This window comes from Chrysemys picta, chromosome 1 (genome assembly GCF_011386835.1).
Source record: "Chrysemys picta bellii isolate R12L10 chromosome 1, ASM1138683v2, whole genome shotgun sequence".
Lineage (NCBI taxonomy): Eukaryota > Metazoa > Chordata > Testudines > Emydidae > Chrysemys > Chrysemys picta.
The window spans coordinates 177385814-177409824 of NC_088791.1; the positions used below are offsets into that span (position 1 = coordinate 177385814).

General features: G+C 42.1%; 1 protein-coding gene across 32 annotated transcripts in view; it reads right to left on the minus strand.

Annotated features, from left to right (window-relative positions):
• The window catches only part of ROBO2 (roundabout guidance receptor 2), a 1484585-nt gene that overhangs the window by 87903 nt on the left and 1372671 nt on the right, over positions 1-24011 (minus strand). For all 32 annotated transcript variants that reach the window (XM_065575614.1, XM_065575735.1, XM_065575671.1 and 29 more), the window contains 3 exons: positions 23488-23654; positions 13241-13362; positions 1115-1346 (listed from right to left, as the gene is read on the minus strand). In XM_065575614.1, coding sequence (XP_065431686.1) covers positions 1115-1346; positions 13241-13362; positions 23488-23654 — 521 coding nt within the window. The remainder of the gene's footprint in view (positions 1-1114; positions 1347-13240; positions 13363-23487; positions 23655-24011) is intronic.

Genomic DNA, 24011 nt, shown 5'->3' on the forward strand with positions numbered 1-24011 from the left:
AATGATAAAAAAACTCAGGCACAGAAAGATTACAGTCAAGATTTTAATAAAATAGATGCCCATTTTGAAAGTCTTGGCCTACATTTCTTGCCTAAGGCTTCAAAAGAAGTCTGTGGCAGAGCCAGGAAGATAGCCCATATCTCTTGACTCCAGGTTTGTAGTTTGGCCACAAGACCATCCAAGAGATGCCAGTGGTGGCTCAGATACTGTGGAAATAGGGATGATTAGATAATTGTGTGTGTGTGTGTGTGTGTGTGCGGGGGGAGAGAATACTTATGTCAAAGCCAGCTTAATTTCTTCTCTTTTTACACTCCAGTCAACTCTAAAAGCATCTCTTTCTAAGCAGAACAATACATCTATGTTGCATGATGTACAGAGGGTTGTTTCTTCATTTCGGTGTTATAAGATGGTTGCTACTTCTGTATCGTATGCATGTTCTGATCTGTGTTTTAAGGATATTTTCCTGACACTGAGAAACGGACAACTGGTTTCATTGTGTTTAGCACCATAGAGGGTTGCTTCAAAAGAATGGTGTGCTACTTGGACTAGTCTTAGTCTTTTTGCACACTAATTAAAGGCATTATTGGGAGTCCTTCACCCATCCTCTTCTCCTAGCCATGCCATCCATCTATGTTATTTCCCATTCAGAAAAGAATGCCTATTATTACTCAGTGATCTGCAAAAGTTTTCTCTACTTCCAAACCATGGACTGGGTCTGCTGCACCAGCAGCCTGGGTACTTTAAAGGAAATGCTGTTGCAGAACATGTGTCAGAAACCCAAAATTGCTTGCTGCACACGTTGAGGAGACAAAAGGTAAATTTGTTAGTCTCTAAGGTGTCACAAGTACTCCTGTTCTTCTTCTGGAGAAGAGAGGCATAGGACTGGCCAATGCAGACCCCATAGTATTATACCACCCAAATAGATTGTTAGGTGAAATCCTAAAGCCAGTTTTTCATGCAAAACAGAGAAATCTTCAGTGAATTATGTACAGACATTTTGGAAACTAATTAGAACAAAATTATTTGCACAGTCTTCACAATGAACACAATGATTTCCCCTTTGAGACAAGATGGGGAAGCCGGTTGCTTTTTTTTTTTTGATAATTATACTAACCTTCTTCAGTAGTACGGGCAGACTTTGATTCACTATCCATTCCTTGGAATTCATTGAAATAGGGTCGAACTTTAATTTCATAAGAAACCCCTTTTTTCAAGTTGACTAGGACAGCACTGCGCTCAGTGGGGACTTTCACATCCAAATTCTGCCATGCCATTGGAGAAGACAGGCCTGATGTTTGGCGATACATTACTCGATAACCCTGAATAAACTGGGATTGGCGGTCAACCTGGAAATAGTATGAATTGGCACATTAATATACATTTTAAAGTACATGATCCATAATCCAATAATGAAACCATATTCATGTGTTTATGACAAACAGCAAACTAGTCAGTTGACTGTTACTGACTTCCTCAAAATCTAAAATTAAAGCTTCTTGTGGATTACTGTCATTTCACTTAATTTTTTTAAAGTGGTGTAACTCTCTCATTGTTCCCTTTACTTTATCCCATTAGATATTATGATACACCCACCTACATCTCAAAGCATAAAATAAATAACAAAAATCATAAGTAGATAATTTTCTAGCAATTTGTCATAATGAGTATTGCATGTGAAACAATTAAAATGAACTTGGCTACTGATGTGCTGAAATATGAGAAAGAAAGGAAAAACCATTTATTTTCAGAAAAGTACAAAGCTTTGAAGATGTACTATATGCTTTTAGTTAGTCCATTACTTGGCTTATGGCTGGTCCTTTCATGAGATATTCAGGAAAGCAAAATAAACATAGACAGATGCAGAAAAACAATGACCAAGAAAATGTGTTGTTTCCTGTGTTCTTAGACTAACCAGTCTATTTGCATTCTGAGGTTACAGAGCACTCATGCCATCAGATGAGGATGGAATGTTGTTGTTGTTTGTATTTAATTTGTTGCCGTGCAAACAGAATTCAAGGTCAGGGTTGTATACAGTAATATAACAATTCTACCCTGTCTTTCAAAACAATAAACATTACAGTAATTGAAAGAAAGATAGTTCAAAATGTATTATCTTGAAGTGACCACAAGCATTTTTATCTGGAAAAAAAGGTATCATATCAAATAACGTTGAGATATTATGCCATACTGTACTGTAACATTTGCACGAATTTGTATTTTAATCTCTAACAGTGAAAATGTTGCATGCTAAAAGAAGATTTTCACTTCTGCAGTTGTCAAGCAAACAGCCAAAGAAAATAATACAAGTAGCACGTTCTGTGTGTCAGTTTGGACATATAGCTGACTGGGTTGTTAACTCTAGTCTTATAGCTGAGTTGTGACAAGAACGATTTCCTTCACCCTCTTGACAGCTTGCTAACTCATCAAAGATTTTCCAGAATTAGAGCTATGCTTGTTTGGGCTATGTCAAGAATAAGTGGGTCCAAGACTGAAGGCACAAACCAAGATCTTTTGACTTCCACTACCTTTACTATACCCCTCACTTACTAGTCATTAAGTTATTCAGTTCTTATAACATTAAAAAACAGAGCAAGCAAGAAGAAAACTTAATTTACAAGAGCAAAGCAAAAATGTCTTTAATCAAAATTGTCACCGTTAAAAACCTTGCGACATATGTTACAACAACATTAAGCCTGCATTTTATAAACTTTTCTACATTCACTTTAAGTGAATTTATGCACTGAAAGAGGGACATAACTCACAATAATAGCTTGTTAATACTGAAAGAATCAAGCTGTGTTTTTAAGAAGAACATTAAGCAGCTGTTTCCAGATGAAGGGAGTCTGTAAATCAGGGTAAATTGTTTTTATCCATGTTTGACTTTCATTAATTAAATGTTTTACAGACGTAAAGACTTTATGAACCTCACGTTTAATACAAAATACAGTATTAACTCCTTTGCATACTTCATAATACATCATTTTCATCTAAACTATAGTATATGTCTGAGCTGTTTAATAATCCAAAGCTAATTTAAAATTAGATTTCTCTCGAAACTTCAGAAAAATACAGTGTCACTTTTAATCTGACTTTTTGTTTTTTGTTTTTTTTGCTGAATCTTTAAGAACTGATGGGTACAAAGAGTTGTCAAAAAGGGAAAAATTAAAAAATACTACTCTGAAAATCAGTAGGCTGTATATAAAATATGTGTATATTTGTGTTTGTGACACAAACTATATGCATTGTGACAGACCCAGACCAGTGGGGTACAGGAGTCTGGTAGAGGGCAAATATACTGGTCACTGGATGAGTAGTTTTCTGTTCCCTGAGTGACCAGAGCAGGGGAGCTCACCCCAGTTTGTGGTGGGAGTGTGAGGAGCTGGGAGCAAGAGGTGCAAGGAGCTGAGAGGGTATACTGCTGGAGGACTGAGGAGCACAAGTGTATTCAGACACCAGGAGGAAGGTCCTGTGGTGAGACTAAGGAAGGTGTTTGGAGGAGGCCATGGGGAAGTAGCCCAGGGAGTTGTAGCTGTCATGTAGCTGTTACAGGAGGCACTATAGACAGCTGCAGTCCACAGGGCCCTGGGCTAGAACCCGGAGTAGAGGGCGGGCCTGGGTTCCCCCCCAAACCTCCCAATTGACCTGGACTGTGGGTTCTTCCAGAGGGGAAGGTCTCTGGGCTGTTCCCCAACCCACATGGTGAATCTCTGAGGCAAGAAAATCCGCCAATAAGTGCAGGACCCACCAAGATAGAGGAGGAACTTTGTCACAGCATGTATATGTGCACCTAAGCACCCACACAGAGTACATCTAATAATGAAGGCTCATAAAGCTGCATACAATGAAACTATAACTATTAATTCAGATCACCAGATTTTAGCCATTAAATATTTTCAATTCTGAAGTGTGAGGTATTGCAAGCATTCACTATACTACTAAATATTAGAACAGAAGACCTTGCTAACCATTTTATAACACGCTCAATAGTGTAACTAATAAAGCACCATCTATAGTGTCATCATTTCACTTGTGGTGTGTGCTTAGGCACTGCCACCTGAAACACCCTGACATATTGTTAATGTCATGTATTTGGGCCAGACTGTGGCTGGCCCCACAATCATATGCAAGGAATATCAGGGAGGACACAAGGAAAAGCGTCCCTTCTCTTGTCCTACACAGGATGCAGCCACAGACTACTTCTAGCTAGTACAGATAGCAATGCTATCCGCCCAAAAAAGCTGGAGAGGAGGTGGAACTAAGGGCACCTTTCTTCCTTCAAATAAGAGGGTGCATATGCCTTCAAGGGGCATATAACCTGGTAGCAGAGAATAATTGCTGGTGGGCTGCTGCTCTACACTGCCCCCAATATCATGTGATGCCTTAAAAGGCACAATTGATCTCGATGTCATGATGACTATTTAGTAGAGGAAATAACTGTAACACCAATCAGTTTCCTACACAGGGTAGGCAATAAACAATAGATTTTGTACTGAGCTAACATGTTTGTTTTACCTAGTAATAGGACCAGTTAAATACACTAGTGACACTTTGTGCACTATTAGCACTAGTTACTGGTACATTTCTATGGACCAGGAAACTGCCTTTTCCAGATCTATGCACATCACCACCAAATGCTGTATGGATTCTAAACCCATTAGATTATACTATCAGGCTATTCAGGTGTCAAAAATATGACACAGAAATTCATCACTTAGCCAAGCCTGTTGCTATGGCTTCCCGGGGACAAGCCCACTAAGCCGCAGTCTAAAGACATTTTGCAGAACACTTTTTTGTATGTAAATTCTCCTCCCAGAATATCCTGAATAAGATGATACTTATAATTATGCCAATAGCAATTCTCCATCTGGACGGAATAACTTGTGAGTTTGGTCACGGCTACTGTACATCTCAGTCTGTGCCAAGTTCAGCAGTAAGAACTAACCATAACCTTGGAAATTCACCAGCATTCATGCCTGGCCAGGATATCCATAAGGGCTAGATGCAGGATCCCAGTGTGCTCTGAAATCACTCAAAAGTAACTACTCCTGAAGTTTGAAGTGGGATATATCTAATATTTAAAGGGCTGCTCATAATTTCTTATCTCTGACACTCCTTTCAAATCCGTGGGGTTTACTTGGATAACTATGGGATGGGTAGCCAGCTGTCTCCCTCTCTCAGTTCCTTGCCTCCCAGCTCCCATGCTCTGTGTGAGTCCGTGTCTTATACTGTGCACAGTGTGTGACTGAAAGCAGAGGAGTGAGGGGCAGTGAGATGAATTAGAATCAATCAGCTGGTTCATTCACCTCTCTAGTATCATCAAAACCAACTTTCTAACACTCCATGGAAGGCACAGGGGTTGGAGAGAGAAGAAAAGACATTATAGGGACCAGGTGAGTTCTTGGCTGAGAGGGAAAACAATATTGTGGAACAGAAGAGGAGAAAGGGAAAGAGTAGGAATGCAGAGTGGACCAGGGCAGGGTAATTAAGTTGTATTGAAGTGATGTGACAGCAGGAGAGTGCCGCATTAGAACTGGCACTTTTTTTTTTTTTTTGGTCAAAACAGTTTTCTGTTGGAAAATGCCATTAAGAGAAAGCCAATTTTTTTGTGAAACTCTATCAATTTTGACAAAATTTCACTGGGGTTTCCAGCCTGTGTTTCACCTACATAGACAAATTCTTTCAAACAGCAGAGTTTACTCATCATTTCCTGACATTTAGAAATTTATCCTCTGTAATGGAATGCTCAAACTATATTATAATGTACAGCCACTAGGTGACACCACTTATAACATACCTCACTTGAGCTGGTAACGGCTTTAGGCAGCAGTGCATTCATGTATCTCATAGAGAACACATCTCTTGTATCTCTCTCAACATGATGGAAGCTCTGTAGCCAATTCATATCTGCTGCAGAAGCCTGACATGCTAGTAGCAGCCTTGCAACCTGCCATGTACAAGCAGTACATGACATCCTCACTTGGGCATTTCATCAAACCCCAATAAAGAACATTTTAAAAAGAAGGTATCATAAATGCCTTCAGTGGTGACTAGATCTGAGCAAATAATTCATAACAAAAAATTTATTGGACTCATGTAGACTCTTCTTCTTATCACAGTATCAGAGGGGTAGCCGTGTTAGTCTGAATCTGTAAAAAGCAACAAAGGGTCCGGTGGCACCTTTGAGACTAACAGAAGTATTGGGAGCATAAGCTTTCGTGGGTAAGAACCTCACTTCTTCAGATCCTGTTGGCCCCCCCCTCCCCCCGCCACCGATGTGCCGCTGAGGAGCCAGTAGTGAACCGGTTATTAGGATTTTGGGAGCTCATCACTGACTAGTCCAGTAAGTCACTGCCATGCTTATCATTCATAAATGTATTGCAGAAAATTCCAACTTTGTCACACATGGGAATGTGAAATTCAGTTTCCACAAATACTTGTGCCTGTGACTTTAAGATTTGCTTTATGCAAATATTTGTGCCAGTACAACTCCGTTACTTAAATGTTTACAGGAAGAGACATAAATCTGACTCCTCACAGCCTCAGTTAGGCACATCATGTCCTAAATTTTCTTAATATGGCCCCTATTTTACTGTTAACTCTGCATAGACAGACCCCAGTGCCTATATAGAGCCCCACTGAAGACTTTAGAGGTCTCAGGGATTCATCTGCATGAAGCTCATAGTGGGATAAGGTCTAAGATTTTTTCTTATAACAACCCTGACTCAAAATGTTAAAGATGTGCATGCAGATTCCCTGTAATTTCACTTTCTTTTTGACAACCAAAGGAAATAAACAGTTTAAACAATAACAAAAGAAAAAAATTGGAAAGATAATGTTCCCTATTCACCCATCTGTAATAATAAAACCTAGCAGAAAGCTCAAAAATACTTCCCAGGTACACGGATTCCTTTGTTTAAAGTTTTCATTTCCAAATTTCCTCCAGTACAAGTTTTCCTCTAAGTCCCATAGAATCATAGAAATGTAAGGCTAGAAAGGACTTCGAGAAGTTATCTAGTCCATCCACCTGAGCTGAGGCAGGACCAAGTATACCCAGACCATCCCTCACAGGGGTTTGTCTAACCTGTTCTTAAAAACCTCCAAAGCTGGGGATTCCACAATCTCCCTTAGAAGCCTATTCCAGAACTTAACTGCCCTTGCTTTTGGATGCTTTATAGGTGGAGCTGGTAAGCTTTTGTCAAGGTTACCAATCCACTACAATATCCTGTTTTCAATTGCTTATAATATTGCCATACTCTATGAATTTCTCCATATCAAATGTCTGACTCAAATTGAATTTTTTGGAAAGTTTCAGCTAAAATGGTTCAGCTGTTTCCAAGAACGAGATTAGGAAAAAAATACTGTGCTTTGCTCATGTTAAAAAATTCATACAAATGCTTATTTGAGAACTTCCAATCCCTTCTTCACACAATGCACAGCAAATCTGTGGAACTCATTGCCAAGGGGATGTTGTGAAGGCCAAAACTGTAATGGGGTTCAAACAAGAATTAGTTACATTCATGGAATATAGGTCCATCAATGGCTATTAGCCAAGCTGGTTAGGGATGCAATCCATACTCTGGGTGTCCTTAATCTCTGATTGCCAGAAGCTGGGAGTGGACAACTTGATGATTGCCTGTTCTGGTCATTCCCTCTGGAGCACCTGGCTTTGGCCAGTCGGAAGACAGGATAGTGAATCAGATGACAGTTGGTCTGCCCCAGTATGGCCGTTCTTATGAAGCAGGGATTTGAACATTTGGCAGAGAGGTGAGTTACCCTGATGTTAGGGAAGTGCCTTTAGCTGTTCTCATAAAAAATAAAACAAAAAGACCCACCCAAGTTTGGCCAAATTTTAAGACTTCAAAAAAATCTCAGCTTGTACATGGGCAGTAAAACTTGTTAGAGATTGGCAGCTAAGTTCTCTGACGATGCCAACTGTACTCAGCATTGTACAACCTTTCCCACCTCCTGGGTGCTGACAAGACCATGGGTGCCCACCCTTACAGGGCAACTGAGCATACTATAACCCAGAATTACAGAGCAGAGTAGGACTTTCCCTGAAATTGGGCTTCCTGTCTGGCAGGGGCTGCAGTGGCACTAGCCACAGGAATGGAGAGCAGAGAGACTGTCTCTCTCTCTCTCTCTCTCTCTATTGCAGGCTGCATGGAAGAGATGGAGGAAGGCAGAGGTGTACAGGGTGTTTGTGGGGGGAGGGGTTTGAAATGGATAGAGAGGGATGCAGGAAACAGAGAGTGCTGAGGATAAAAGGAGGAGGGGGCAGGAGCCATTGGGGGATATAGTAGTGGTTGACTGGAGCAGAGAGGAAGGGGACGGATTGGAGGGTATATACATAAGTAGAGGGGAAGGGGGCCTGAAGTAGAGGCGAATGAAGGGTAGGAGCCAGGATGGTGGGATACATAGGAGAAAAGGGAGAGGGAGGCAGGAACCAGGAGGGAGTGGATAGGAGCCAGAGCAGAGTGGGGCAGTCATCAGGGCATGGAGCGTGCGATAGATGCAGAGGAGAAAGAGGGCAGAAGCTGGGGGCAGGGAAGACAGGCTAGATAGCTGTAGAGAGGAAGGGTGGAAGGAGGTGGTATCAGAGGGTTGACTGGAGAGGGAGTGGGGAGCAGAAGTGAACGGTTGGGGATTGCTAGATAGGCGCAGAGAGTGGAGGGCAGAGCAGAGGGAGCTAGGGTGGGGAAGCAGAGAGGAACAGAGATAGGCTGGAGGCACAGGGCAGAAGGGTCTATAGTCATTAGAACACACTCCCCTCCAGACTCTGGAATTGAACCCAGGAGTCCTGAATTTCCGCATTCTTCTTCTGTTAGCAAATAGCTTTGAAATACACTGACCAAGTTTGTGTCTCATTCCTCTCTAGAGTCTGCTACCTACATAGGACAAGAGACTTTTCTAATGCTACTAGTAATTCCCCTAGTTCAAATGGTAGATGTCTGTGCGGTGGAGGTAAAGGTGATACCCTATTGATGCCCTAAATTGAGATCCATATGATAGATTTTGTTTGCATTTGTTTTAAAACTAATTAATAGATTACATCCAAAATCAAGCACTCCACAGTCAGGAGAAGCCAGAAATAAGGTTGTCTCCTGTGCAAGCTTAATTTGGGCCCCTTATGTGTATGCATTATGGTACAGTCTTTAATTACTTGATCACATACTATTTTTTTCACATGACATCTGCCTCATTCAGTGCACAGGATGGACCTGCTCTGAGGATGATTCAGAGTTTTGTAGTGAAGGAAACTATTGTCTATAGGACCCCTGCTTTATCTGAGGTAGAAGGTGTGTAATGAACGAGGCAAGGGACTGCATGAAGATAAAGAAGGGTCTCATGGTTAAAGAACGCTGAATGCTGCCCTGGGGGGTTGGATTATATCCGTCCCTCTGCCACAGAGCTCCTTTGTGATGTTGGAGAGGTACCTTACCAGAATTTTCACAGTTGGCCACTACCAGCATGTTCCTCAATTTCTGGGTGCCCAAACAACCACACATGGGGCCAGATTTGTAGAAGTGCTGAGCCCTCACAACTAACATTGAAGTCAACTGGAGCTGTACTTTGAATGTATAAAGATGATATATACTCTGAAAAATCAGGTACCAGGTGTTTCAAGTTCAGCACCCAAACTTAGTGGACACTTGATAATTTTGGCATTGATATCTTTTGTGTCTCAGTTCCCCATGTATATAATGGAGATAACAATACCATCTAATCTCACAGGCATGTTGTGAAAATAAATTAATTAACGTTTGTGAAGCACTCAGATACTATGGTGAGAGCACTATAGCAGCACCCAGGAGGAAATTAATAATTTTGTATTCAGTACAGGATTGGGATAGTGTGCATTAAATAAAGCCTGGGGGCATTCTTTGAATAAAGAAGATAAAAAGAAATATTGAACAACTACCCATTCACTGAATGAGGCAGGGGTCCTGTGGAAAAAATACTATGTGACCATGTAATTAAAGACTCTATCGGGGGAAAAGTAAGTTGTAATGGTAACCTTAATACTGCCATTACCTAACTTTTGAGGGCTTAATTTTGCAATTTCAGACTTCTTTTGACATAGATATTTGGATGCAATATTATAGTCAATACATACACCTCTACCCCGATATAACTCTGTCCTCGGGAGCCAAAAAATCTTACCGCGTTTTAGGTGAAACCGCGTTATATAAAACTTGTTTTGATCCAATGGAGTGTGCAGCCCCCCTCTCCGCCCGGAGCGCTGCTTTAAAATTTACATTTAAAAAAAAATTAAATAATGGAGATATCCTATCTCCTAGAACTGGAAGGGACCCCAGAAGGTCATCAAGTCCAGCCCCCTCCCTTCACTAGCAGGACCACGTACTGATTTTGCCTCAGATCCCTAAGTGGCCCCCTCAAGGATTGAACTCACAATCCTGGGTTTATCAGGCCAGTGCTCAAACCACTGAGCTATCCCTTACCATGTTATATCTGAATTTGTGTTATATCGGGTCACATTGTATTGGGGTAGAGGTGTATATATAAAGTTTGCAAATCACAGAGTTATTATTTCTGGAAAATATTTCTGGAATTTCAAGTCCTGATTTGGAACAGAGGAGACAATTTCAGAATCATTTTAAAAATCTGTAACAACAGAACCCAAAGAAGGGGAGCGACTGATGCCAGTTTGCCAGCCATCAGAATGGTAGAAAGGCATCTAGGTGGTCTGTCATCTAGCAAAGCATTTGAATTCCAAACAGGAATTTCCAGAAGGGAAAGAGTCACATCATTCTTCTGGCATCTGTCTCCTTTTGGATGCTAGCTATGCTGGATCTTTATGCTACATAAGTTGGCTTTACTCTCTGGATAGTGTGGTTGCTATCCCGGAGACTGTGGTTAATTAAATGGTTTTGTCCTGATTGCTAGAAACTTTCTAATTAGCAGTGCTAACTTCCCCCTCCCTCCCCATCTTTTCCTTCCTTCGGGCAATTCTAATGTACCACTGGTGGGCATTGTGTGCTTGTTAGATGGTGTAGGGAGACTGCTTTTCACATCAAGGGATCTAGCAAAAAAAGCTGATATTATAAACCATAACAATTTATATTTTCCTTATGAAAAACAGGGTAGGCACCAATGTGAGAGTTTGTTCACATTATTTAATCTCTTCCTGGTGGAAAGAATTAGTGTGTCTGGATCAAACTGTACACTCCATTATGTATTCTGAAGCCCTATTTTACTAGGACCTCCATTTTGTATTATTTGATGAACACATCTAACCTTGCCCAAGGCTAGCCTATTTAAATGCATTCCTGATAGCTATCCTGCCCAGGAAAGGCTCTTGACGCTTCACTGAAGGACTGTCACAGAGAAGCTATGGGGACTACAAACTGGGGTTATCAACTTTGAATGATTCTTAACTACTGACTCACCCCCATGGAACAAAGGGTTTTCTGCACCGGTGCCTTACTGAGGGAGGGGCTGAGCTTTTCAGCTGAGCATGTGGCAAAAGGAGACAGACTGTATTTAAGAAGAGCTGCTGCTCTGAGTTGGAGACCAACCATCGCCACATGTAAGCAGGACTGGCTGAAGAGAGAGAGGGCAGGAGAGAATTCCCAAATTCACGGTCCATTTTGGTCAATTTCATGGTCACAGGATTTGAAAAATTGTAAATTTCATGATTTCAGCTATTTAAATCCAAAATGTCAGTGTTATAATTGTGGGGATTATAAGGATGGGAGGGGGAGGGGGGTGTTGCAAGGTTAGTGTAGAGGGGGTTACAGTATTGCTACCCTTACTTCTGCGCTGCTGCTGGCATTGACGCTGCCTTCAGAACTGGGCAGCTGGACAACAGCCACCACCCTCCAGCAACTCAGTTCTGAAGGCAGGGCAGAAGTAAGGGTGGCAATACTGCGACCTTCCTAAAATAGCCTTGCCACACACACACACACACACACACCTCTGACCCCCCTGCCTGCAACCCCTTTTTGAATCAGGATCCCCAGTTTGAGAAACACTGGTCTCCTCTGTGAAATCTGTATAGTACAGGGTAAAAGCACTCAAAAGACCAGATTTCACAGGGGGAGACAATATTTCAAGGTCCGTGATGCATTTTTCATGGCTGCGAATTTGGTAGGACCTAGGTCTAAGTCCCCACCAAGCCAAGCTCTGTAGTGAAAAGGCAATAAGACTTACATCAGTGCTGCAAAATTCACCACGCACCCTCTTCCCCCCAACACACACATACAAATACACACTTTTCATCTTCAGTCCCCTCTTCTCTTTTATAGTCTATATGACTCATTAGCTGCTGGCTGTAGTGAGACTGCACGTGTAAACAAAAAATACTGTGCCCATTGCCTGGATCCCTGCAGTAGCATATATAAAATAATCATTCAAGCCCTGTGCACTGCTGTGGTGCTTAGTCCACTCTCCCCTCTCTGGTATTCCCCTCCACAGGGTAACTGCCTGAAGAACGAAGCACTCATTTGTGGTGTGTAGTACCCTAGAAAATCTCTGCTCCTATGGTTACAAATCCCTTCCCTGAAGTGCCAGGAAAAGAAATGTAGCATTTTGAAAGCTACATACTATAAACTTAGTCCTCGGGAGCTCTAGCCCTATAGTTTGACCTCTTAAACAGAGATGTTGTAGGTAATGTCAAAGAGATTCAGCCTTCCATAATCCATCAGGTGAAGTTAGAGCTTGTGCTATAGAATGAAATACCATTACATACTTAGACCATGCATTATCTACACGCACATCTGTCCACAAGTGCCTCGTAGGAAGATCATTATTGCAAGTAAAGGTCACCAGGCAATGGGATATTGTGGCGGGAGGTCCCCATGGATTGAAGTAGAGAGAGATTATGAAAATATCAATTTATCCTTAATTCTGATACTTCATTTTGCTTATTACACTCAGTTTACACACCGAAGAATAGTGTAAGGATCAGTCACATTTTTGCATTATGGATTGAGACACATTCTGCTAAAAAGCTCTTTGTCAGTCAGTTAACATGCTTTGTAATACATGTGAAGCTTCTGAACCTGATTGACTTTAACAAAGACAGATAGACACAATGAAAGCGAGAAAGAAAGAAAGAATCCATTCCTTTAGCACATGGTTCATTGTCTGTATAATGTTAGCTTATCTGGCCACTTGTACTCAGGTCAGACTAGGGTTTTTCAGGGCTGAGAAAGAATTGCAGGGACAAGTAAACAAGATTAAAGCTGTCAATGAAAGGTAGCAATTAGAAAAGTCTTACTGTCCAGGTGACTTGAACTGTAGTGGGTGTCAGCACAACAGGATTATGTAGCCGTACAATGACGTCTCCTAGCTCTTTCTGGACTTGCCTGTGATCCACTCCTTGTGCTGGTGGGCTGATATCTGCCAGGCCAACCACAGACACAAAATGATTATTTTAATAAGGATCCTCACTTGTATCATTAATTGATTAGGAGGACTGACATATTTAATATACTGGGTTAAAATAGTCTTCGTTTGTATCACTTTCAAAAACAATGCAGCAGATAAGATTAACCTATGAACTCTGAAAAGCACCAAGTAAACATTCACTGCCATAAACAAACACCACATGTTCTATTACTTAGGCAATTAGAAAATGTTCCTATCTAGCCCAAATAGTCATTGAAAACATTTTTTCCCTAGCACCTAGTGAGTGATTGGTGAGATGCCATATTCACATGCTTTGAAATATTCAGGTGATAATAGTCTTGATGTGCCAGTGTGCCTGCAAATCTAGACCATAACTAGTTCATATAATCTAAGCAAATGATATTACAGAAGCTGAATATGTACATTTGCTTGTTTTTAAACTGTGTATGTTATACTCATTATGCTTCTTCAAATTTTCCCTCCTTTTCAATATGTATTACGATTTCCTTTCCTTTTCAGTTTGACACCATGAGAGTTAGAAAGTGAGAGAAGCCAGGAAACCATACTAAAAATAGCAATTTCCTGTTATTTAAGCCTATTCCACTATAGCAAATGTATACATTTTCCAGCTGTTCATGTCTGAAAATGGGATAAAGTTGTGAGGTCAAATTGCCCTTTCTCACATAAAAAAAAAAAACATGGGAGAAAACCTCCACGAGGATTATCTTGCAGAGATTAATCCAAATCATGCCTTCAGCAGGAGGGTGGGGAAGGAAAACCTGGATTTCCCCAACTGAAACCAGGTAGGTTCCAGTGGCTCTGTGTAAGGCCAGGGTACTCTGTGTGGAAGCTCCATCCCACCACACCAATGTGGCTCCGCTCCCTAGCAATAGTGGTCCTCAAGGATTTCCGTGGCGCTATGTGGAAAAAGTTATGCAATATGAAATTGTATTGTCTTTTCTGTGTGTGGCCTCAAAATGTGAATCCCTCTAGTCTTGCCTCTGGTCTACCCACTCATTCCCCATCCTGTTCACATTTACTCTGAGCTTACCCATCTGCATCCCATGACCACCTGGAGAAGAATCTGCTAGGTCAGTGCTGAAGAGGTGACTGAATCACCCTTCTGCTCAGAGAAGTGGCTTTCTGTGCGTGGATCTAGTGCGTGGTGAATTGGCTCCCTAGTATGCAGCACTGTGAGAAACACTTCTCTGTCACAATGTTTTCAAAATTCCATATATTCAAAGATTGGGCCTCATGTTCCTCTCCACAACATAGCATGGAGGGGAGCAAGTCAGCATAGAAACCTTTGTAGGGCTATGGAAGGAGTAGTGCACCTTTACCACATTCTTCCCAAACTTGCCCTTGGAAAGAATTGAGGATCCCTCCCAAGAGGTGCACTAGTACTGTGGGAAGCTTGAGGTGTTACTCTGGGTTAAGAGTCAGAAAGGAGCCACTGAACATGGCACATGTCCATCTGCACACCACAGAATTCCCAGTGGAAATCCATGTAGGACTTACTGCTACTGGAAATCATCACTAACTCCCCTGGTGTCTGCTTTCCTCCTTGAAGGGCAGGGAGTTGGGGCACAGGCAGGGTGCTCAGATTCAATTACTTCACAAAAGTTAAACAGGAGTACTTGTGGCACCTTAGAGACTAACAAATTTATTAGAGCATAAGCTTTCGTGGACTACAGCCCACTTCTTCGGATACAGACTAACACGGCTGCTACTCTGAAACTTCACAAAAGTTGTGCTCCTAGAGGAGAAAGAGGGCTCAGAGGCCTGCTACAAAGTGGATGAGCATACATGAGTTCTGCTCAAATTTCACAGATGATCCACTGGAGCCATTGGTTTCACTGACCACACTTACTTCCCCATATATGCTGCCGCAAACGCCTCACCTCACAAAGGGAAGATTCAAACAAGGTGACACATTTTCTGTCTGATGGGTATGGGAGAGTAATATGTGGCCCTTTGTTCTCTTAACAGGAAAAACATTATTGTAAAGTAGAGATAATACTGCTCTTAAGAAAGAAAAACATTCAAAGCATGTCTCAGATACTTCAGTTCTCAGGATTTAGATAAAAATCTAGTTTTCATAGTCCAGATTTCAGCTTCATATTTCGAGCAATATTATGGGTTTTGAGTCACCAAAGAGACACTATCTACACAGGCTTTCTATTGACTTTCAAATGTGTGGGATGAGTCTATGGGCCTCCCAAAGGGAATATAATCCAAATATGGAAACCTTAGCAATGGTACAGAAGTGGTGTGCTCAGCAAAATATGCCTATTCAAAGTGAGTGAAAAAGAAAAAGACAGATATTAAGATAAATCTATAACAGAGCAACTCAGACTTGTTTATTGAAAAGTAACTTGTACTAACTACAAAACACTTTTATTATACTTGGTATAAAATAATTCCCATAGCTACCCATTATTAAATCTTAGAAAATATTATCTACCAGTGGTACAGAACCAACAGCGTGCTATGATTATATCCCCTTTGGGAGGGAAAAATATATTGTGTATACAGTGTGTATTTTTTTAAATATGGACAAATGTCCATAAGCTAAAAAAATTTGCTAATTAGAGCTACAGCAGGATATCACCACTACACCAAACACAAGTACCTACATGTGTTAGTGTTATCCATGTGATTAATTGCATTTTGCATGCAACTTTAACTTCCATATCGGCATTCTGCCCACTTATCCATCTTCCCAAGGTCTGCATTCTAAATGTCTAGCAACTTCAGGCTGATTTTGAAAAATGCAGCTATCTGAATGAGAAATATGTCCTTCTCTCCCAGAATTACATTCACCTGATGTCCAGGGCAGGAAATAGTAAGTCCGAGACCCAGGAAGATCCCAGGATACTGTATCTTCAAATCATGCCATTGTTAGGTATAGAAAATGTTCTTTCACTTTCTAAAATTACATTGTGTTCCTCTGCCACTGAACCCTATGTCGTTGGATTCATGGCACTAAGCATATTTGCCTTTACAGATGAGGGAAGTGAAATACGGTGCCAATAAATATTTCTCTCTGAAACATGTTCAAATATTTTTTTCTGAAAAATACCTAGCCGATGCTAAATAAAATGCTTTCCAACTCATAAGTAAGGTAGCTTTTCCAAACTCATTCCAATATAACGCTTTTAACGAAACCACACCATAGAATGTGGGTATAATTATTCTGGAGTAGTCTTTGTGTATGTGATTTTCATGTAAACTTGTTTAATCGATTTTTCTGTCCTATGCAAAGTAGTGCACTGCCCTACAAGATGCTACTCATTTGTATATAAAGCTGTAGAACAGATGTGGGCAAACTACAGCCCATGGGCCACATCCGGCTCACGGGACTGTCCTGCCAAGCCCCTGAGCTCCCAGCCAGGGAGCCTAGTCCCCGGCCCCTCCCCCGCTCTCCCCCCTTTCCCTGCAGCCACGCTGCCGCGCGGGCCGCACTCTGGCCTGCCGCTCCCGCTGGGCAGTGTGGGGAGCACAGCTAGCTCTGGCCGGGTGTTGTGGCTGTGAGCTCCTGCTGCTAGTAAGGGGGCAGGGAGTGGGAGGCACTGGGGGGGGGGCAGTCAGGGAAGAGGGGGCGGTTGGATGCAGTGAAGGTTCTGGGGGGGCAGTCAGGGGATGGGGAAAAGGGAGGATTGGGAGTGGGAGTCCCGGGGGGCCTGTCAGGGGGTGGGGATATGGATAAGAGTCAGGAGGGCAGTCAGGGGACAGGGAGCGTGGAGGGGCTGGATAGGGGGTGGGATCCCGGGGGGGCAGTTAGGGGCAGGGGGTCCCGGGATCCCACCCCCTATCCATCCCACCCTGTATCCAACCCGGGGCGAGTGGTCAGGGGACGAGGAGCAAAGGGCAGTTGGATAGGGGGTGGGAGTCCCGGGGGGGCTGTCAGGGGGCGGGTGTGTGGATAGGGGTTGGGGGATTGGATGGAGGGTGGGCATCCCGAGAGGGGGCGGTCAGGGGACAAGACGTAGTGGGGGTTGGATGGATCGGGGATTCTGAGGGGGGCAATCGGGGGCAGGAAGTGGGAGGGGGCGGATAGGGGGTGGGAGGCAGGCTGTTTGGGGCGGCACAACCTTCCCTACCCGGCCCTCCATACAGTTGCACAACCCCGATGTGGCCCTCGGGCCAAAAAGTTTGCCCACCCCTGCTGTAGAAGAATACTGTGTGATATTCTGTTGTATTATTTGTGAAATTAGGTATGACGGTGTTATGAAAAATTACCCTAGAGCCACAAAGGGGCAGAGTTAGATTGTTTGGGCAACCTTACTGTAGTCATTGTTTGATTTCAAGTGATTAATTGTACATTTTTAATGCTTTCTTAACATATTTTTTGAAAGGAATTTCCTAGGCTTTATGATGAAAAAAATAGAAAATAAAAATGTCATAATGTGCAACTATTGGCTAGATGTGATTGGACTGTTCCATGCCATGTGGCTAAGACAATCTGCCAGCGGGAGCTATTCTCCTGCAAATCTTAGGAGCTTCACAGTCCCTATCACTACACTTCTGTACTTCTTAGCAGGCTCACAGCTAGAGACACTTTTGGTTGGTTGGATGAGCTTGGGAAAGGGAGTTTGGGATAGGGGAGGGTGGCACAGGAGCCAGGGGCGCCACTGAAATTGAAATTTTGTTTACATATGCAAAATAACGTTCATGACATTGAAAAACTTGGCGCTGGCCATAGAGAAGTTAGACCAGAGCAGGGTAGTCCAGGAAAGAGAGAACAGATCATACCCAAGCCATCCTGAAAGGTATGGCAATTGGGGTTGCCCGGAAATAAAATATACCAGATTAGAGACCACCTGACAGAAGCCAAACAACAATATGGTGTTTGAGAGCTCCTCAGAATGGGAGGGCTAGCCTCAAGTTGTGTTTGCTAGACATCTTCTCGGTAACCAACATGCCAGAGAGAACCATGTATTTATTTGGAAGTTACAAAGGACTTTATTTTAGCATGACCTCAACAACTATTAGCTCCCAATGAACCTAGTATGTTTGGAAGTGTTTTATTTAGAGTTTATTATTTCAATATTATTCAAGGGTGTTTCTGAATATATGGTTATTAAACATACAAAGCGATCAGTAGTGCTCTTAGTGGCTTGAGGAATTCTTGCTCAGTGTAAGGATTTGCAATCCAATGGTGTAAATTTGCCCAGTATACCCTGCATGTTATTTGCCATATTTTTATTTAATGAAGCCAAATTTTAAGACATAAGTTATCATGGATACCTGTTGTGAATTAATATAATGTATCATTGCTTTAATTGCTTCTTTACTTTGCTAGTAATGGCTAGTATGAACAGGCTTTTTACTGCATGTCGGCTTCCTTTGTGAGTCTGAGTTGAATCCAAGCATTATTAGAAATCACATCAAAACATTATGCTAATTCTCAATTGATTTTATGATTTAATTCTACTAAACGGTAAGGTATCAAAGAGCTATACATACTCTACATGTTGCAGCATGTGTGGCTGGCGAACAGCTTGTGGAAATGGAAACTACAATATGGCCTGAAGCTAATGAAAACAACTGTTTTTGCTGAAATCAAATCTCTTGTCAGTATGTCAGATGTAAAGATGTGGAACGTGAGAGTTCTTAAGAGCTAGATTGTGCTATGAGCATGGAGCTTAGAGTCAGGGCTGGTGCACAGCCGCACATCCCTAGGGGAAATGATGGGAAGCATACTGCTTTGGAAAGCAGAATCCCACCTGGAGTCGCCTTGATGCAGTGAGGGTGGGGAGCAAAAATTTGCAACAGACCTTTCAAAACCAAGCCTCTGCCCACTCCTCATCTGTTCTCACCCATCCCTGCCCCTTTGCAGAGAGGAGCCTAGGATCTCCTACCAGTGCTGTGGGTACTACTCTGGGTGATTCTGCAGGGGTGGATAAGCTGTGTACATCCTCCTTGCCTCACTGCACAACCATACAAGGCAAGGAAAAGACCTTTCTGTAAATGAATCATAGGAGATTACTCTGAATCATCCATGAACAGGAATAAGTCTGATTAAACAATTGTTCATAACTGTTTTCCAATCTGTTCAATGAAGAGTTATGCTGTGGGGTGCAGAATTTGGTCAATGCATTGACAAAGCTCTGCCACACCCTGTGCTCCACAGAGAAGCGTGTCCATTTTCATTTAGACTGAGCATAGAGAGAGTAAATTGGGTATAAAACAACCATTCTGGTTTGTCAGCATTTCACATCCTTTCTCTACAGGTATAAGAGATGGGAGGCAATGTAGGATCAGGCTATCTTCATCTAATTGCACTAGCTGTCCTACAGTTGAGAAGTCCTATTTAGGCCACCCTTTTTAGTTTAGTATTCAGTGGATGAATGTAGAGAACATAAAATATGTACATACACACATGCACGTGTCTCAGAATATCTTTTAAAATAATTCTCAGCATGAATTAGATTCACATTGATTCTCTGCAAAAATATTGGGCCTGACTGATTCATACACTCTGGCTGCTTTATGCCACGTTGGTGATGAAAACTAGCTGTAAACCTGACTTCTATCTTTGTATCGTACTTATATATCCCCCATTAACACAGTGTTTAGTGCCTCATGATCTTGAGCATATGTATCCTCACGAAAACCCTCTGAGGAAGGGAAGTGCTACTATCCCCATTTTACAGATGGTGAACTGAGGCACAGAAAGACTAAGTATGGTATTCATAGATTCATAGATTCTAGGACTGTAAGGGACCTCGAGAGGTCATCGAGTCCAGTCCCCTGCCTGCATGGCAGGACCAAATACTGTCTAGACCATCCCTGATAGACATTTATCTAACCTACTCTTAAATATCTCCAGAGATGGAGATTCCACAACCTCCCTAGGCAATTTATTCTAGTGTTTAACCACCCTGACAGTTAGGAACTTTTTCCTAATGTCCAACCTAGACCTCCCTTGCTGCAGTTTAAACCCATTGCTTCTGGTTCTATCCTTAGAGGCTGAGGTGAACAAGTTTTCTCCCTCCTCCTTATGACACCCTTTTAAATACCTGAAAACTGCTATCATGTCCCCTCTCAGTCGTCTCTTTTCCAAACTAAACAAACCCAATTCTTTCAGCCTTCCTTCATAGGTCATGTTCTCAAGACCTTTAATCATTCTTGTTGCTCTTCTCTGGACCAGCTCCAATTTCTCCACATCTTTTTTAAAATGCGGTGCCCAGAACTGGACACAATACTCCAGCTGAGGCCTAACCAGAGCAGAGTAGAGCGGAAGAATGACTTCTCGTGTCTTGCTCACAACACACCTGTTAATACATCCCAGAATCATGTTTGCTTTTTTTGCAACAGCATCACACTGTTGACTCATATTTAGCTTGTGGTCCACTATAACCCCTAGATCCCTTTCTGCCGTACTCCTTCCTAGACAGTCTCTTCCCATTCTGTATGTGTGAAACTGATTTTTCCTTCCTAGGTGGAGCACTTTGCATTTGTCTTTGTTAAACTTCATCCTGTTTACCTCAGCCCATTTCTCCAATTTGTCCAGATCATTTTGAATTGTGACCCTGTCCTCCAAAGCAGTTGCAATCCCTCCCAGTTTGGTATCATCCGCAAACTTAATAAGCGTACTTTCTATGCCAATATCTAAGTCGTTGATGAAGATATTGAACAGCGCCGGTCCCAAAACAGACCCCTGCGGTACCCCACTCGTTATGCCTTTCCAGCAGGATTGGGAACCATTAATAACAACCCTCTGAGTACGGTTATCCAGCCAGTTATGCACCCACCTTATAGTAGCCCCATCTAAATTGTATTTGCCTAGTTTATCGATAAGAATATCATGCGAGACTGTATCAAATGCCTTACTAAAGTCTAGGTATACCACATCCACAGCTTCACCCTTATCCACAAGGGTCGTTATCCTATCAAAGAAAGCTATCAGATTGGTTTGACATGATTTGTTCTTCACGAATCCATGCTGGCTGTTCCCTATCACCTTACCACCTTCCAAGTGTTTGCAGATGATTTCCTTAATTACTTGCTCCATTATCTTCCCTGGCACAGAAGTTAAACTAACTGGTCTGTAGTTTCCTGGGTTGTTTTTATTTCCCTTTTTATAGATGGGCACTATATTTGCCCTTTTCCAGTCTTCTGGAATCTCTCCCGTCTCCCATGATTTTCCAAAGATAATAGCTAGAGGCTCAGATACCTCCTCTATTAGCTCCTTGAGTATTCTAGGATGCATTTCATCAGGCCCTGGTGACTTGCAAGCATCTAACTTTTCTAAGTGATTTTTAACTTGTTCTTTTTTTATTTTATCTGCTAAACCTACCCCCTTCCCATTAGCATTCACTATGTTAGGCATTCCTTCAGACTTCTCGGTGAAGACCGAAACAAAGAAGTCATTTAGCATCTCTGCCATTTCCAAGTTTCCTGTTACTGTTTCTCCTTCTTCACTAAGCAGTGGGCCTACCCTGTCTTTGGTCTTCCTCTTGCTTCTAATGTATTGATAAAAAGTCTTCTTGTTTCCCTTTATTCCCGTAGCTACTTTGAGCTCATTTTGTGCCTTTGCCTTTCTAATCTTGCCCCTGCATTCCTGTGTTGTTTGCCTATATTCATCCTTTGTAATCTGTCCTAGTTTCCATTTTTTATATGACTCCTTTTTATTTTTTAGATCATGCAAGATCTCGTGGTTAAGCCAAGGTGGTCTTTTGCCACATTTTCTATCTTTCCTAACCAGCGGAATAGCTTGCTTTTGGACCCTTAATAGTGTCCCTTTGAAAAACTGCCAACTCTCCTCAGTAGTTTTTCCCCTCAGTCTTGATTCCCATGGGACCTTACCTATCAGCTCTCTGAGCTTACCAAAATCTGCCTTCCTGAAATCCATTGTCTCTATTTTGCTGTTCTCCCTTCTACCCTTCCTTAGAATTGCAAACTCTATGATTTCATGATCACTTTCACCCAGGCTGCCTTCTACTTTCAAATTCTCAACGAGTTCCTCCCTATTTGTTAAAATCAAGTCTAGAACAGCTTCCCCCCAGTAGCTTTTTCAACCTTCTGAAATAAAAAGTTGTCTGCAATGCAGTCCAAGAATTTGTTGGATAGTCTGTGCCCTGCTCTGTTATTTTCCCAACATATATCCGGATAGTTGAAGTCCCCCATCACCACCAAATCTTGGGCTTTGGATGATTTTGTTAGTTGCTTAAAAAAAGCCTCATCCACCTCTTCCACCTGGTTAGGTGGCCTGTAGTAGATTCCTAGCATGACATCTCCCTTGTTTTTTATCCCTTTTAGCCTAACCCAGAGACTCTCAACACTTCCGTCTCCTATGTCCATCTCCACCTCAGTCCAAGTGTGTACATTTTTAATATATAAGGCAACACCTCCTCCCTTTTTCCCCTGTCTATCCTTCCTGAGCAAGCTGTACCCATCCACACCAACATTCCAATCATGTGTATTATCCCACCAAGTTTCAGTGATGCCAACAATGTCATAGTTGTATTTATTTATTAGCACTTCCAGTTCTTCCTGCTTATTCCCCATACTTCTCGCATTTGTATATAGGCATCTAAGATACTGGTTTGATCTTTCCTCCCAGTTTTGTCCTGACCCTCCTTTCTCTCTGACAATATAGCCCACACTCCCTCTCGTTTCCAACCCATCTCCCCGGTCTCCATGTTCCCCACTTACCTGTGGGCTTTGCTCACCTGTCCCCGTCGAACCTAGTTTAAAGCCCTCCTCACTAGGTTAGCCAGTCTGTGTCCATTAAGGCACCTAAAGATGAAGATAGGAATCTAGTGGAACCCAATGTGAGTTGGGCGTCTAGGTGCTTTTGAAAATTCCACTAGACATCTATCTTTATCTTTAGGCACCTCAAAACCTTTACAGATCTGGCCTTAAGTGACTTGTCTAAGGTTATACAAAAAGTCTGTAGTGCAACAGGGAATTAAATTGGGATTTATCACCTCCCCGCTGGTTGAGGTGGGTTTACAGTGTTTTGAGTTACCAGAATGGTGCAAAGCAGCTGAACTAAACTGGCTCAATTTTCAGAGATTTCCTACCCTTCTTTCTATTATCAAGTCATTCAAGCAGAAGTCCTGGATACAGCTGAAGATCATGTGAACAATTAATGATTGACATTACCTTGTGTGCGGACAGGATCTGACATAGGGCTGGGATCACTCAGACCTTGTGAGTTGATTGCTCTGACCATAAACAGGTAGATTGTGTTGGGTCGCAATCCTCTTAAAGTGTAGAGTGTTGTCTTTACATGATTAGCAACTGTTTGCCAGCTATTGCTCACAGATTGGCTGCAATGAAAAAAAAAACATGGTTGAAGACTACAGATTAAAGCAAAAAGAAATCATAGAAATATAGAATTGGAAGGGTCCCTGATAGTCCAGTTTCCTGCATCAATGCAGGACTAAGTTTATCTCTGACGGGTGTTTGTCTAACCTGTTCTTAAAAACTTCCACTGACAGAGATTTTACAATCTCCCTAGGTAATTTGGTCCAGTGCTTAACTATCCTTTCAGTTAGGAAGTTTTTCCTAAAGTCTGAATCTCTATTGCTGCAATTTAAGCCCATTACTTCTTATCCTTTCCTCAGTGATTAAGAAGAACAATTCATCACCCTCTTCTTTATAACAAAACTTTACATACTGGGGAG